The sequence below is a fragment of the Pituophis catenifer genome, unplaced genomic scaffold (assembly GCF_029215685.1).
Source record: "Pituophis catenifer annectens isolate HBS135680 unplaced genomic scaffold, rPitCat1.0.hap2 SCAF_4, whole genome shotgun sequence".
NCBI lineage: Eukaryota > Metazoa > Chordata > Lepidosauria > Squamata > Colubridae > Pituophis > Pituophis catenifer.
The window spans coordinates 26,559,901-26,577,857 of NW_027256884.1; the positions used below are offsets into that span (position 1 = coordinate 26,559,901).

The 17,957-nt window shown below is 37.5% G+C and overlaps 1 protein-coding gene across 2 annotated transcripts in view; it reads right to left on the reverse strand.

Moving 5' to 3' along the window:
* The window catches only part of PCCA (propionyl-CoA carboxylase subunit alpha), a 223,124-nt gene that overhangs the window by 62,521 nt on the left and 142,646 nt on the right, over positions 1 to 17,957 (reverse strand). For both annotated transcript variants that reach the window (XM_070942919.1, XM_070942920.1), the window contains 2 exons: positions 16,150 to 16,246; positions 1,443 to 1,541 (listed from right to left, as the gene is read on the reverse strand). In XM_070942919.1, coding sequence (XP_070799020.1) covers positions 1,443 to 1,541; positions 16,150 to 16,246 — 196 coding nt within the window. The remainder of the gene's footprint in view (positions 1 to 1,442; positions 1,542 to 16,149; positions 16,247 to 17,957) is intronic.

A 17,957-nucleotide genomic window follows, 5' to 3' on the forward strand; every position in this document is an offset into this window, starting at 1 on the left:
TCTAGGCAATCTCAAACCCTAAATATATAGTTGGGAGGACATTCTCCTTGGCCCGATTCAAAGCGAGAAGAAGTATGGTACTTGGGTAAAACTACCCATATTTAACTACTCTATAGCTTAACTCACAAAAAGAAAAAAAAATAGCATTAAAATGGAGATGATTAAAACAAAAAAAAAAAATTAAAATTTTACTTTTATGCTTTCATTTAGGAAGAAAGAGCGCTACTCGTTTTTCCTTGTTTTATTCATGGCCATTTGATGAAGTAAGCTGCAGCTCACAAAACATACACTTTTTTAAAAAAAAATTATTAGAAGCACCTTCTGAGTCTCTGTCACAATAGACCAACGCAGCTTTCCTCCTACAATGCCTAATCACATATGTACATTTGTTTAAAACCTTTCCTGTTGTTAAGTACTCACACCTCAAGAAATCTTGCAAATCATTGTTTCTTGCATTGTCTCTGATTGCCTTGACTGGCAAAATCTCATCAGAATGTTTCTTTTGCCATTGTTTCTTAGATTTCCTAAAGTTTATCTTTGTACAAGAAATGTATAAAAAGCTCTATCAGTGTACAGGAGAGTGGATAAAGGTAACAAGATAAAGAGAGATTTACTTATGCTACACTTTCTCCAATTCTGAATTTTAAAATAAATTATTAATTTCATCTTGTTTCAATACTGGACATTGTATTGGGATAGCCTTGATCACGTTTGTTGATGATCTATGATACATCCAGGATGGGGAAGTACATCTGTCATTGAACTACTTGATTTCTTGGTAACCTTCAATACCACTGATTGTGGCAGCATGTTGGATATCCTCCTGAAGCATGTCAGGGAATTATGAGCTGGGTTTACAGTAGTTTTGCCCCTTCCTTCAGAGACATTTTCAGCTGGTGTTCATGGAAGTAAAGATCTAAATCTAAGTGTAAGCTCTGTAGAGGACCTCAGGATTTGACTCTCTCCTCATTCTTATTTAATATCTACATGAAGCCATTTTCATGAAGTCATCCATCAGAATGTGGTTAACGTACATTAATGATACCAGTTACATATCTCAATTTTAGACAAACTAAGCAATGTCACTGAAGTTTAATCTCTAGAGACTAAGAGACTCTGGAGGAAAAGTAACAGGCTAAGGCTCAACCTCTAGCAAGACTGAGGCCCCATTCATGGTTACTCATGCATTAGCCATCTCATATGTGAACTATTACAATGTGCTCTACATCGAGTTGCTCTTTAAGATGACTCAATTGTTATAACTACAAGTTGTCCTTGAATGGTCATTTAATGACCATTTGAAGGTATGAAGGCCTTGGAAAGGGTGCTTTATAGCTTTGTAATCCTTCATTGCCTGGTACAAATTAAGCATGTGCAGTTATAATTCCCAGATTTAAAATGGTGTAGAAATTTTAAAAAGCAATAGCAACAAAATATTTTACCTGGACAGTTCTATGAACATCATCCACTTGAAGAGATAACACAGCTGAAGCCAAATTCCATTCACCGGTCACACAAAGTTTTCTTCCATTGACTTCCACCTGTTGTGACATAAGGATATTATTACCATAAACCCAGACAAGAAGCAAAACTCAAGTTCACCACTGTATACAAAAGAGGAAGCACCACAGTTTCTGCCACAAAAGGTAGGGTTTGTCAACAGTCTTTTTAGCACTGCTGAGTAAAAGTGAAACACATTTACAGAAGCTACCTGTGGAAAGTGTTAAATAATTTGTACAAAATGTTATGGAATTGGACTCCTGAGAGTCAGAGTCAGAGACTGAACCTGAGCAACCTAATTCAGCAGGCCACCAGCCTCATGAGTTAGCAGAAAATTGCCACTTGGGATGGACTCAGCATGTACAGGAGGAGTCAGGCAATTACGGATCTACCAGAGCACCTAGTTCCAGGATGCGTCGAAGGCTTCAGAGAGCCAAGCAAAAGCACTCTGCTCATTTATTTATTTATTTTATTTTATTAAAATTTACATGCTGCCCTTCTCCCGAAGGACTTGGGGCGGCTCACAAGTATAAAATGACAATAAAAACAATATCACTAAATAGCATTAAAAGTCCAATTTAAAATCCCACAGTTAACTAAAAAACCCAACCAGATCAGGTGATTTGAGTAAAAAGCCAGGTCTTAAGATCTTTGCGGAAGGAACAGAGATCAGGAGCTGTCCGGAGCTCGGTGGGTAATTCATTCCAGAGGGTTGGCACGGCCACCGAGAACGCCCTCAATCTGGGGGCCACCAGCCGACATTGTCTGGCCGAAGGCATCCAGAGGAGAGCAGCCCTATGTGACCACACTGGGCGGTGGGAGGCTGGTAGGAGGTGGTCCCGCAAGTACCCCGGGCCCGTGCCATGTAGGCTTTATAGGCGAGAGCCAGCACCTTGAAGCGGATCTGAAAGGCCACCGGCAGCCAGTGCAGCTTGCGCAGGAGAGGTATTACATGGGAGTAACGAGAAGCTCCCGTAACAATCCGTGCAGCCGCATTCTGGACCAGCTGGAGCCTCTGAATGCACCCCAAGGGCAGCCCCGTGTAGAGGGCATTACAGTAATCCAAACGAGAGATAATGAGAGCTTGAGTGACTGTACAGAGGGCATCCCTGTCTAGGAAAGGGCGCAACTGGCGCACCAGGCGAACCTGTGCAAAAGCCCCCCCTTGTCACGGCCGTCAGATGATCTACCAAGGACAGTCGGGAATCAAGGAGGACGCCAAGATTGCGAACCCTTTCAGAGGGAGTCAGCAACTCCCCTCCCATCTGCAGAGATGGGGATATTAGTTCAAGGGATGCCGACATCCACAGCCACTCAGTCTTGGAGGGGTTGAGTCTGAGCCTGTTCTGACCCATCCAGATCCGTACTGCCTCCAGGCACTGGGACATCATGGAAAGGGCATCCCTGGATTGGTTCAGGGTGGAGATGTAAAGCTGAGTATCATCAGCGTACTGATGATATCCCACCCCGAAACTCCGAATGATCTCACCCAGCGGCTTCATATACAGTTGCAAGAAAAAGTATGTGAACCCCTTGGGATTACGTGGAGTTTTGCATGAATTGGTCATAAAATGTGCTCTGAACTTCATCTAAGTCACAACAATAGAAAAACACAGTCTGCTTAAAATAATACTACACAAACATTAGATGTTGCCATGGTTTAATTGAACATAACATGTAAACATTCACAGTGCAGGGAAGAAAAAGTATGTGAGCCCCTAGCCTAATGACTTCTCCAAGAGCTAATTGGAGCCAGGAGTGAGCCAACCTTGACTCCAATCAGTGTGATGATATTGGATGTGTTGCTGACAGCTGTCCTGCCCTTTAAAAACACACACCTGTTTTGGGGTTACTGGTTTCAAGAAGCACTGTCTGATGTGAACCATGCCTCGCAGAAAAGAGCTCTCAGAAGACCTACGATCAAGAATTGTTGACTTGCATGAAGCTGGAAAGGGTTACAAAAGTATCTCCAAAAGCCTTGATGTTCATGTATCTACGGTAAGACAGACTGTCTACAAATGGAGAAAGTTTAGCACTGTTGCTACTCTCCCTAGGCGTGGTCGTCCTGTACAAATGACTGCAAGAGCACAGCGCAGAATGCTTCATGAGGTAAAGAAGAATCCTAGAGTGTCAGCTAAAGACCTACAGAAATCTCTGGTACATGCTAACATTTTTGTTGACACATCTACAATAAGGAAAACATTAAACAAGAATGGAGTACATGGGAGGACACCACGGAGGAAGCCATTGCTGTCCAAAAAAAATACTGCAGCACGTTTGAAGTTTGCAAAAGAGCACCTGGATGTTCCACAGCACTACTGGCAAAATATACTGTGGACAGATGAAACCAAAATTGAGTTGTTTGGGAAGAACACACAACACTATTTGTGGAGAAAAAAAGGCACAGCACACCAACATCAAAACCTCATCCCCACTGTAAAACATGGCGGAGGGAGCCTCATGCTTTGGGGCTGCTTTGCTGTCTCAGGGCCTGGACGGATTGTTGTCATTGATGGGAAAATGAATTCCAGAGTTTATCAAGACATTTTGCAGGAAAACGTACGACCATCTGTCCGCCAACTGAAGCTCCGCAGAGGATGGGTGATGCAACAGGACAATGACCCAAAGCATACAAGTAATTCAACAAAAAAATGGCTTCAACAGCACAGAATACGCCTTCTGGAGTGGCCCAGTCAGAGTCCTGACCTTAACCTAATTGAAATGCTGTGGCATGACCTTAAGAGAGCGATTCACACCAGACATCCCAAGACTATTGCTACACTGAAACAGTTTTGTGAAGAGGAGTGGTCCAAAATTACTCCAGATCATTGTGCAGGTCTGATCTGCAACTACAGGAAACGTTTGGTTGAGGTTATTGCTGCCAAAGGAGGGTCAACCAGTTATTAAGTCCAAAGGTTCACAGACTGTGTTTTTCTATTGTTGTGTTTTTCTATTGTGTAGATGAAGTTCAGAGCACATTTTATGACTAATTCATGCAAAACTCCACGTAATCCCAAGGGGTTCACATACTTTTCTTGCAACTGTAGATGTTAAAGAGCAGGGGGAAGAGAACTGACCCCTGCGGCACCCCACAAGTGAGGGTCCTCGGGGAGGATCTCTGCCCCCCCCAAACAAACTGCGTACGGCCTGAGAGGTAGGAGGAGAACCACTGTAAGACAGTGCCTCCCACCCCCAACCCCCGGAACCAACGCAGTAGGATACCATGGTCGATGGTATCAAAAACCGCTGAGAGGTCAAGTAGCACCAGGATGGAGGAATAACCAACATCCCGGGCCTGCCAGAGATCATTCACCAGGGCGACCAATGCCGTTTCCGTGCTATGTCCATGCCTGAAACCCGACTGGTACGGGTCCAGGTAATCTGCTTCCTCCAGGAATTGTGGAAGCTGATAGGCCACCACAGACTCAACAACTTTCGCTATAAAGCGAAGGTTGGAGAAGGGACGAAAGTTGTTCAGGGAGGCTGGATCCAGGACAGGCTTCTTGAAGAGGGGACGAACCACCACCTCCTTAAGTACGGCAGAGAAGGCCCCATCCCTCAAAGAAGCATTGATAATTGCCTGGATCCAGTCTCCGGTCACCTTCCTGGTTGCCGCAACAAGCCAGGAGGGACACGGGTCCAATAAACATGTGGACATGTGCTCATGTCCTGTCCTCATTCTTATCTAATATCTTCATAAAGCCATTTGCATCAAGTCATCCATCAGAATGTGGTTAGGTATTATACCTAACAAAGCAGTGGTGAAATCCAAATTTTTTTACTGTGGGCGTGGCTTGGTGGCGTGGTGTGGCTTGGTGGGCGTGACAGGAAGGATACTGCAAAATCTCCATTCCCACTCCACTCCAGAGAAAGGATACTGCAAAATTCCCATTCTATCCCCACTCCTGGGGGAAGGATATTGCAAAATCTCCATTCCCACTCCACCAGCCAGCCAGAGGTGGTATCTGCCACTTCTCCGAACTACTCAAAATTTCCGCTACTGGTTCTCCAAACTGCTCAAAATTTCTGCTACCGGTTCTCCAGAAACTGTCAGAACTTGCTGGATTTCACCCCTGTAACAAAGATTCCAACACCCAAAACTCAGCCATATCTCTACCTGTTCTACTTAAAAGCAGCTGGCAGTGGTCTATCCTTCATTGAAAACCACATGCCAATCTAAAATCTCCATTTCTATGCGTTTCCTTCCTGCTGTTCCTTGACTCTTGGTGTTTAAATTTGGACCAGTTGAGTAACCCAGGTATTCAACTCTTGGATTGTTGTGGATTATTTTGTTTTGTTTTTAATGCATGATCCATTTGATTCTGGGCTAAAATCTTTTAACCATTCAGTTCCCAGGAAAGGCTTCATTCTCCCATGGTTTAGATAAATTTCCCTATTATTTAGAAAAAAATATGCATTTTTCTACTTAAAACATTAATTATTGATCTTAAAAGCTGCAAAAGCAAGTAAGTTGTTCGTATGACGTAGTTTAAAAACAAAATAACAAAAAGTCTGTAGAATTTGCAAAAATAAGCACAGGAAGCAACTGGCAAGCTACTATATTGTAGTTCTTGGAAACTGTCTACTACTGAGGTGGGTACATGTTGTAGAATATTTATTAACCAACCATGATATGAGACCATCTACTAGGATGGCAAGGGAACCAGTTCAGGAGAAGAAATTGCCAAGTGAGAGAAAATAGGAAGCCAATCAGATGAAGACAGAATCAGCAGCCTGAATACATCCATTGAAAACACTCCATAACAAATGAGCAGGATATGTATTAGGTCATTCCAGAAGTTAGACTGAGCAAATAAGAATGCAAATACTGGAAATCTATTTGTGGTCTTAATATAGTTGATATAGTTTTATTAAATAGAAATAATAAATAAACTGCATTTAACTATTTTAGAACAATATATCATGAACATCTACTTTTGTACATTTCTGACTGGCACTCAGATAATATCAACTTGCAGAATTCAAATTCTTCCCGTAGCATACTTTCTGTGTAGTGTGTAGTGATTTATCAGGCAATCTTATTATTAACATTTAAATGCAATTAAAATTAAAAAGCATTAATACTTCTCTTCAATAATTATTTTTCTGTTACATTCGAGGCCTGTTAAAATGGCCTTGGGAAGGCACTTGACACTGAATAATAGTCCTTGCACTTTCCCTAGCAAATGCTACCCATCCTTGCTGTTTAGCATACATTAGCTTCAATTTGGATTTGCTATCTTACTTCAAAGTATCAAACATAAATATGTTGGAGTTGAATCTCCGAAAGAAAGAACACTTCAGTGAAACAACACTAAAAACATTACTTTTTATGGAAAAACCCATTATTCAATTAAATATTCCAATTCATACACAGGATACCAAGCTTAATAAGTATTCTCATCAGAAAAAAAAAGTTAAGTTAAAATATGTTTTAAAAGGACTTTATGTCAAGGGCAGCCTTGTAAAAAGTAAAACCACAGTCATATCAAGGTTAACCCAATTAGTAATTTTTTAAAGGTAAAGGAAGTAGGTAATCCTAATCTGGTGCCAAATTCTTCTAGGGTGTGCACACCTTTTCCTCTGTACTTACGTAAATTGGAAAACTGAATGTTCCAAATAGTTTATGGAAATGTTTTCACACTAGCTTTTTATCAATTCAATACACGAAAGTAAAACACATCAAAGTACCTACCATGAAACAATGAGGGAACAATACTTTATAAAATTAAGAGTTGCTGACTTGTTTTATCTGATACGAAAAGGAAAAATACTTATGACAAATGACTTAAATATGGTTAATCTTCCATTGTCAAAAACATGAAAGTAGAGGGCTGAAGGTTATTTACTCATTCAAAACACTCCCATTGTTCACACTACATTATTCTGAGAAATAGAAAGAAACTTTTTATTACATACAGAGAACAGATTCTACCCTGAACTACTAAAACAAACTGGCAATTGGTGATGTTACTGGTACGAATTTTAAGTGTTCTATATGAAATGTTTCTTTCTGCTCCTACAAATTATATTCTGGGGCAACCAGGAGAACCTTCCAAATAGAAACATCAACTAGTGGCAAAAGCCACATGCCGGTGGCTTCAAGCTGCCACAGCAGTGCCATACCAGGCTGCATTTGTTGCCAGTTTGTGTCTTAGGTACTAGCTCTGTTCTGATCACAGAAAAGTTATCAATAAATTATCAGAAAACTAATATTTTAATTTCTGACCAGCAATGCTGTAAAATTCACAAATGGGAAGTAAATTGGACGCGTATTGAGCAGGTGTGCACCTACAAATATCTTGTTTCCTTATCACTCCATGTTTCCTTATCACAGAATGCTCATACGGCATGTATCTAAAGCTATCATAGGATTTTACCACCCAAAAGGAGCACATTATTTTCCAGTAAAAGAAGCTAGATACAGAAGTTTTACTTCCTAAAAAATTATACTGAAACACATTAGTATTTTGTTATCACACTAAAGTATGCTATTGTAGAAGTAGTACCATCAATAAAAATTAATGCCAAACATTTAATATGGCTCTTAAATAGGCATTGTTTTAATTATGAACTCACACCCTGCAATTTGTGTAATTTATATTCCTAACTGTATTCAAATGAGCATAAAACTATTACATTTATGTTAATCATCCACTCAATATTTACTCTATAATTTGACCCTTTTGCTCTCATCACATGTGCTAATTACTCACACTTCTTTTGAACTAGCCTATTTGTTATTTTTCTTTTCAAATCCCCTTGATACAGAACTATCATTTCCGTGCTTATTGCTAACATTTCAGGACAGTATCTAATGAAGTCTCTTTCTCTTTGTTTCTATAGCACAGGTAGTTCTCAACGTACGACCACAATTGAGCCCAAAATTTCTGTCGATAAGTGAGACATTTGTTAAATAAGTTTTACTTCATTTTACAATTTTTCTTGCCACGGTTAAGTGAATCACTGTAGATGCTTAATTAGTAAGACAGTTAAATGAATCTCACTTCCTCATTGACTTTGCTTGTCAGAACGTTGTAAAAGGGGATTACATGATGCCAGGACATTGTAACCGCCATAAATATGAGTCAGTTGCCAAGTGTCTGAATTTTGATCACATGACCATGGGGATGCTGAAATGGTTGTATGAAAAATGATCATAAGTCACTTTTCTCAGTGCTGTTTTAACTCTGAACGGTCACTAAATGAACTATTGTAAATTGAGGACTATCTGTAATTATGATCACCAAAGATACCTTACAGAGTGATGTTTCTTTAATGCTTGTTGTGTTTATTACAACTACGTAACTGAATCTTCTTTAAAATGCTTTATACACATATTTCCTAGTTAATATTTGACCAAAATTGAATACAGGTAGTCCTTGCTTACTGACTGCCTCATTCAACAACTGATCAAAGCATTAAAAAAAAGCAGAGTTATGACCAGTCCTCAGAGGTGCAGTGGTTGCAGCATTCCTATGGTCATATGAGTGCAATTTGGGTGCTTGGAAAGCAGGATACATTTTTGATGGTCATAGCATCCCAGAGTCATATGATCACCATTTACAATCTTCCTAACCAACAAAACTTCCAACCAACAAAATCAGTGGAAAAGCTGGCAGGAAGTCACAAGTCATGGTCACATGATATTACACTTAATGACAGAGTTAGACAGTCCCTATTACAGTCGGTAAGTGAGATGCAATTATTTTTGTTTACAAAAGCAAGGCTCTCCAGTAAGTAAAGAGTATGTTATTTTCACTGAATAAAAACAATTGGAAAAATCTAAGACAATACAGTATGTTGGTGATTTGTATTGTACTGTTTTTGGGATTTGTTTTAAAAAAAAAAAAGGAAAAGGAAAAGGAAGAAAATAAACATTTAACATAAAAAGATTATTTTGCTATTTGCTAAATGTCATAATAAAACAGATGGAAGACCTGAAATGTATTCTGCCATACAAGTTAAACTCTTTTATGCATGGTCAGACATTATAATAAATAAACTGTGATCAATTTTGTGAACCTGCACAAAATGCAGTCAACTATAACTACATTTAATGAATTATGCCAGCAATCTGATAATGGTTTGGTTTTCAATCTTTCAAACTTTATTTCCTGAAGAGGAAAAAAAAGGGACACACTGAGCAAAAAGTTACAGACATCATTTTAAAAGAAGCTGCTAGGCTGCAATGTAATCTTGATATGATTAGTTTCTACTGCAAACAGTACTTATACTTTGGATGCTGTATTTAATTGTTTTGGTCTATGACTATACCTAAATTATTTTAAGGATAAATGCAACACTAATTTGGTTAAGTATGTTGTTAAAAATTAGGCAGTACCTCTGTTTTAGAGAGGCCATTTAAATTAAGCATATCAACTGTTTTTTGTTTTTCTTCTTTGAACAAATTTGAAAAGATTGAAAAGAATCCATTTGAAAATTAATGAAATAGGCCACAGATTTAGGGAAAAACAAAAGTACTTCATCATTCACCACCCCGAGTCCTTCGGGAGAAGGGCGGTATATAAATATAAACAATAAACAATAAATAAAATATAAAATGTAACAATTGATACTGTTCATGATCCCGAGATGACCACTTTCTTAAATGGCTTGGCTGTAAGGAAGAAAGTTAATTAAAATAATATAAAATTAATTTATGCATCATTATCACAATGCACTCTTGTGGTCCCAGATCATTAAAAAAAGCACTGCATGTAAAAGATCTATTGATGACAATTAGTCATAGTAGTTAAGTATTCTTTTAACTTCAAACGTAATATTCTGAATACTGATATCTGGTAATGAATCAGAGAACAAGGTATTATTATAAGCTGATAATTTATTTCTATTAAAAAAACTTTCTGGCAGGCCAATTTGAAAGACTAGATGCAAAATTAGATGATCTAATCTGATCAGTATGGCTTTTCTCACATCACTTTACATAATGCTTTATTTACAGAATGAAGAAAATATAAGAATGCTTCTACTAAATGAAACTGTTGGTTACTAAAAGCTATTTTTTAAAAAGTGATATCTGACCTTTTTGTAATTTCACAGATCTTTGTTAAAAAGAAAAATTTACACTCATAAAATAGATACTGTTCTAAAAGAATGAGCTTTGATGACTAAGAAAAGTGAGATTTCTGGCTTCAAAACTGTTAAGAGTGAATTTCAATCACCACAGTGTCCTCTTTTTTTTTTATAATGTGATAATAAATCACAAAAAGGATGTTTTATGAAAATTATCTCATAAATGTCAGATTTATCATGGTCAGCACACACTTATGCACTATTTTTTTAGAAAAATGAAGTACAAACTCCTTTCATCTTCTTGTGTCTTTTTGCAAGCTTTAGGTTCAAGATGCTCAGGTGTTGCTGAGAAATCAAGGCAACCTTGGGTAAAGGTCTACCTGGGATATGAGCCTTGATATTTTGATTTAGATTACAAGATGAAAACCAATCAGAAATTTAAATATTAATAGATCTCATTCCCACATAAATTAGTGTGCATGGAGCAATTGGAAGAACCTAAGATGAAGAGCTGGCCTTTTTCCTCCTTCAGTATTTACTTTTATTTATATGGCCACCCCTCTTGCCAAATCAACTCTACAGCAGCAATTTCCCACTCTCACCAAAGCAATTGCTATAGCAGTAATTCCTCCTACTCCGAACTAGGTTCAATCTGATGATATAAAAAAAAAAATGGGAGTAAAAAACCTGAGAAGAATCTTCAAGCTAGATTCTGCTTCATTATTATTTTTTATTCATGAGGGGGCAGATTCTTAAGATTTCAAGTCAAAGTTACATTACAAGCACACACATTCATTAAAAAGATCCTAAAAGCAAACTCCAATATCTTTAGTTCAAGTGTGACCAGAGTGGGAAAGACCATTGTGAGAGATTAGAGCAGTATTTCTCAATCTTGGCAACTTTTAAGATATGTGGACTTCAATTCCCGGAATTCCCCCAGCCAGCCATGAAAAAGAATGGATTAGAGGCTGGCAACAGTCATAACAGAGATAAATGACTGACTAGATGTGTGTTATTTGCATTCCGCTACTCATAAGACAGTCTTCATTTCTAATAAATGAGCCTACTGTGTGAGAAACATGTAACTGATCTTCCCTACCTAGTATATCAACATCTTCTACTTTTACCAACGGTCAGATACTGATGAGTTCTTCAACAAAGCTGGGCTTTCTTAATAACAACAGTTGTACAAACATAAGGTTCTCTTTGTTAAAGAGAAACAGACATCAAAAAGCAGTAAAACATGGAGCCTTAAACCCCTTTTTGTTTGAAAAAAAAAATGTGTTTGAACCGAGGTGTTTCTAGTTATGGGTGAACGCAATGAGAATTCAGCTGCAACAAATAGGCAGCCATTCCCTAGGAAGGACTAATTAGATCCATCTGAGAAACTATGTCTACGCTGCTTTACACGTTTCAAAAAAGAAAGCTCTGCTCTAGTCTTTTGAAAAGGCTACATCAAAACAGTTAGTCACAGCTGATGCACATCTAGTCAGTACAGTAGTGTTATTTTCTTTTCATGCTATAAAGCCTTAAGAGCCACATTAAAGTCATGGTAATAAGCCTGTCTTGCCCTGAGAAAGGCAATGAAATTTAGAGCAAAGAAAGCAAGCTTTGGCAGCATCATTCTGAGAAATCTCCCCACTGGGCATGAATTTCAGAGGTCCTGTATCAAGATGAAATAGCTTGCACATCAGACATGTTCCATCAGTGAAACAGTTAAAAATGAAGAGCTAATATTCAGGATACAGAGAGTTAACTATTTCTTTGGCAGATTTATATCTGGTACTTCGACTTTATCGTAAAAATGCTAATAGATATAATTGAGTATGGGCAAACCAGCAGCAGGAGTTCACGGTTATAAGCTATGACTTCAAAGCAGATGGTCACAGTCTACCTACTGTGCAATTATGTGTGTCTCATTTATTTCAGTGATGCCAAACATTAGGATTGGCATAGCCAGTGTGGGCTTACAGCAGAGTTCAGATGTTTGCTAACACTGGGACCCAAAACCAAGGACCTAGCAATAAAAAGTGACTACCAAATAACTTCTTTCAAAAAGATTCAAAATGCATTAGGAATAACCATTCGAAGCTATTTGCTTCTACTGCTAAAAGCTTTTCCTAAAAAATGCATCTATGGCCATAAGCCAGGAATGGCATGGAGTGGAACTCATTCTGGTTCCTCTAATGAGAAAAATAAACATTACTAACCCCAAAAGGCATAAAACAGAAAGAGTAACAAAAGAACTTTTAAATTAAATTTTGCAACAGATTATTTTCATTGTATGAACTCTGGTTAATTAGGAGGTCTACCCTTCATGATGATCCTGCAGCAGAAGTAAAAGAAAGAGCTAGAGCCATGTCCTTTGGCCATATGAACTAGAAAGGAAGGAACCAAACACTCATTAGTTCTAGAATGTTCTAACTGAAGCTCCACAGTAAAATCCAGAAATGTACAGAAGTTAAAAAAAAGAATTTCCTTTTAAAAGTTGAATACTATATCCCATATTTTCATTGAATGACCCAGAATTCCAGTATTTTAAAACCATATTTTAGAAGTAATACCAAATCATCTAAAATTATGCCAATATATATCCATAAGAACAACTGATAAGAAAAATAAACAGAAAAAAATATATCTTGGGGCAACAATTAAAAAAGAGATTATTGATATAATAGAAAATAGACCTGGTTAGGATAAATGAAATAAGAAAAACAATTCTCCTTAATTGCCTTTCCAGACACTTGAGGAGACAGTATATATATGTATTATATAATATTCTGTCCATTAGATGGAAGCAAATAACAGATTTGACTCAATTGATTTCACTGTGTTGTCTTTTGACTTGGACCTGATATCAATGTTGCCCAACTAAAACTATAATCTTCTAACCTACCATCAGTGGTGGGTTCCTCCTGGTTCCGCCGAGCCGGTAGCAGTGACAATATGACATCACCGAACTGATTCTGCCCCCCCCGCGCCCTACCACTATTTGGCCCCACCCCCAAACTATTGCTGCCTCCTGAGTCCCAGCTGATGGGCTATAAGGAAAAAAAGCCGTGGGGCTTCAAAGGGCCGCCCTACAGCTGATCAGTGGTAAAAGGCAGTTTGATGGTTGACCAGTGCCTCCAAAAACAAATGAGTAGACCGGTGCCTTCAAAAATACATGAGTAGACCGGTGCCTGCAAAAATACATGAGTAGACCGATACAGCTCTGCAAGCAGTTAAAAGCCTGGTAGACCAGTACCCCTGCTAAATCCTAAAGAATTGTCACATGACCATCAAGCCACGCCCACAAAATAAGCCACGCCCACAGAACCGGTAGTAAAAAAAATTTAGAACCCACCCCTGCCTACCCTATATATATCCTGATAGATTCAGGATAATGATGCTGAATATATAACTTCCGTGTGAGTAAGATTGGCTGTATGTACAGTGTACTTTCAATATTTATTACCTCATACCCATTTACTCTCTCTAATGTGAACAGGAGGCCCTATACAAGGTTGGACTAAGATCCATATTTAAAAACAGCAGTTGAGAAAGATGAGGGGGAAAAAATAACAATTATGGTTAGAAGGTGTATTTAATCAACAAGGTCATTAAAGCAATGCAAGTGGATGTAAGATTTCAAAATAAAATGGTAAGTGTGAATAATTAGAAACACAATGTGCTTCAAAAGAAAATATTTCAACATAGTATACATATTTATATGGAAGAAACATGCTAAATATTGCTGGAGAAAATACAAGTGCAACTAATCAAAATGCATTATCTGAACCAAAACATCACAATAAAACTATTTCAAGCTAAAACTAACAACTTTAATTTTTTTTTCATGCTGGTGCTTTCATAAAAGCAGTGAATTATTTCCTGATATGGGAAAGATGGCATATGAAACTTTTCCCTAGAAAATCTGCAAATGTAACTGTTCCTTGTTTTGGTTTCCAGCTACAAAGCAAGATAAAGTCTGTTGGAAGTAAACTCACTGAAGAAATGGTTCCTCTGCATTCCATATCAGAACATACCAGGTGTGATTGCAGGGACAGTAAAAAGACAAAAGCAGAAAGCAAAATCTACTCTGAATTCTAAGGTAAAATATTTGATATTTAAACAGTTGGAAGTATGATACTTCCAGAGCTAAAAATCTCAATTTATTCCCAAGATATTTAATATCAGGAGGGAATCAAAATGAGCATGTTTCCTGTTTTCCAATTGAGAGATATACACAGCCGAGAGGAAAATAAACCAAATAAATATTGAGAGAGCAGGACTGAGTTGGGAGGGGCTCACTCCATTTTGACGAAGGGCATACATTATACAGGTAGTCCTTGACTTAATACAGCAATTGGGACTGGAATTACTAAATACTTAGCTGCCCCTGCCACCTCCCCACAACCAAGTCAGTGGGGAAGACAGCAGGAAGTTGCAAGTCCCAGATGCTCGCAAGCAAGCAAGTAGGTTCTGCCAGATGGGGAAGGGCAGAAGGGGGCATACAAGGGTGCAAGGGAGATGTGGCAAGGATTGGGGAGGGTCCATGAGATTATGAGTTACTACATGTGAATCCATGTGCATTCTGAAACACCTTTTTCTATTTGAAGTTGAAGTCATGTACTGTTAAGAGAGCATATGTCCCAGTTGAGAGAAGAGCTCAAATGGGGAATTAGGATGGACATTGATTAAACACAAGAGGACTGATTGTCCTCCCCCTTGAATGCCTTTGAGCCTTATCTAGTCTTTCCCAGAGAAATCTGCTAGTCTGGGAAGTAGGCATAGAACAATAAAGTAGCTAGTTTGAATTCTATACAGGTAGTCCTTGATTTACGACAATAATTTAGCCCAAAATTTCTGTTGCTAAGCAAGACATTTGTTAAGTGAGTTTTGCCCCCATTTTACAAGCTTTCTTGCTACAGTTTATTGTATTGTATTGTATTGTATTGTATTGTATTGTATTGTATTGTATTGTATTATTATATTATATTATATTATATTATATTATATTATATTATATTATATTATATTATATTATATTATATTATATTATATTATATTATATTATATTATATTAATTATATAAAATTATATTATATTAGGTTCGTAACAATGCTGTTTAGTGAATCTGGCTATGCTCGTCAGAACGTGGAATACTGCAACCATCATAAATATGAGTCAGTTGTCAAGCATCAGAATTTTGATCATGTGATCATGGGGATGCTGGAACAGTTGTGTGAAAAATTATGTCACTTTTTTCAGTGCTGTTGTAACTTTGATGGGTCACTAAATGAATGGTTGTAAGTCAAGGACTACCTGTACATTTGGGTCTGTTTGTTCAAGCTTGACATGTACATTTATTCTGACATAAGTTTTTTATGATTACATTACATAATATGCTTTGGATGAAATTGATCTAGTCCACAACATATTAAATCAAAATAGACTTGATAGACTTTAAGGTACAACAAGATTTGTAACTAATTTCCTAAAAGCAGATCAACAGAAATATCCCTTTCAGGAAACTATTCAGGTGCTTTATTTAGTCTAAGTCATGGAATCTTAATCAAACATACCACACAATTACAAAACGTTATTTATTACAATAGTGAGAATACTTACGAAGTAAGTGGATCCTTGACGAGAAGCTACAACTGAATGAGTTGTGTCTCCAAGCTGGACATATAATTCCCAGGTTTTTTTATCAGCAAGGGAAATCCTAAAAAAAACCCAAGGCAATATATTACAAATAGCTTCAGTTTAGTTAATTAAGCTGGCTAAGAGGGTGCTTTTAATTGTAAAGAAAAAAGTGATGAATCTGCTTCTTCAAACGCCACTCAACTCATGCTACTTGGGGGTGAGGGACAAGTATGTTACAGTCTTTGGTTTTATGGGATTATGAGGGAGGCTTACACTCAGTCTTGAAACAAGACCCTAAACACTTTTGTCTGACATGACATAATGGTAGCTTCGAGGCAGATGTATCTACATTCTAATTCTCTTCTGAGAGTTAGGGCTGCTCTGTAAATAAGCAATGTCAGAAATATTGTGCTCCTACTTTATCTTAAAACATAAACAAGCTGAAATATTTTCTTATTAATAAGAACAACAACAAAACTGCAGTATGGGATCCCAGTGTTAAATATATAGAAATATACATATTTCCAATATAGTCCTTACTGTAAATTCATCAAGTCTTAGAAAACAGATCAAATTACAAATTTTAAGAGAAAAAAGCAATATTTGAATATGTTTTTGGAAAGAAACACTTCAAAGAAAAAGAAGCATATAAATGAGTTTAGACCAGTATACTAATCAGTAATATACAAGATTTCTAAAATGAAAATTTCAGGGAATGACTAGTCTCCCAGTGCAAACTTTGTATCTTTGAATAACTGCCTTTCCAATCATACCAAGGAGTTTGTCCTTTCATACTGTCCTTAAACTGCATTCAGCTGTGATGTTCTAGACATCTGACAATGTTTAGGCTATGCCAGCTGCTTACCATGCTAATCATAATTTCACATTGTTACCCTATGCTCTCTTCCATCCTTTTCATTTGGCTACCTGTTCATTATCATAATTGGCCCACTTTTCTCCTTGAGTTCCTCTCCTGTGATTGTATGCCCTTGTTATAACTCAACATATGTTTAGTGATTTCATTACACCAGAAGCCTATCTCTTTTCAGTTCTGTACAAATACTACAAATAATCCTATACCAGGCTATTTTTCTTAATTACATCTATAGAAAAGGAAGCCTAGAGAACTTAATCCCATTTAGGAAGATATGTTATATCATCAAGAAACTTCCTGACAACCAGAAACTTAGACGACAAACAAGTATTAATAATGGAACTGAATTCTCGATGTACACTACAGTATGTAAATTAAAACTATAATCTGTATATAAAGCAATCTTAAACTATAACAGCAAATTCATAGATTTAAAAGATTCAGTATCCTAGATAAATCAAGTTTATTGAATTTATTATATAAGGTTAATTGTTCAATACAGTAATTTATGACATATCTGAGGTGCAATTCCTTATATCTTCAGTTTAAAACACATAGAAGTAGTCCTCAATTTATGACAGTTTGTGCAGTGATTTACCTATGGGGCAGAAATATGGGGGTCAGTTAAGCTGCCTGGGCTGGAAATCCCTCAAAATAAGTTCCTGAGGAGAATTTTGGCAGTGTCCCCCGGAACCCCAGCATGTGTAGTAAGGGCAGAAACAGGAGTCCATGCGACTGGCACTAGGGCCTTGTTGAAGACTGTTTATTATTGATTGAGAATAATCGAGATGAAGGAAGGGAGGTTACCAAAATTAGCGCTAATGGAGCAGATTATCTCAAGTAATAAAAATAACTGGTTATCAAGAGTTCTGAAGCAGGTATCTAGCTCTGGTATCCCTTTAAATTGGCAGCAGTA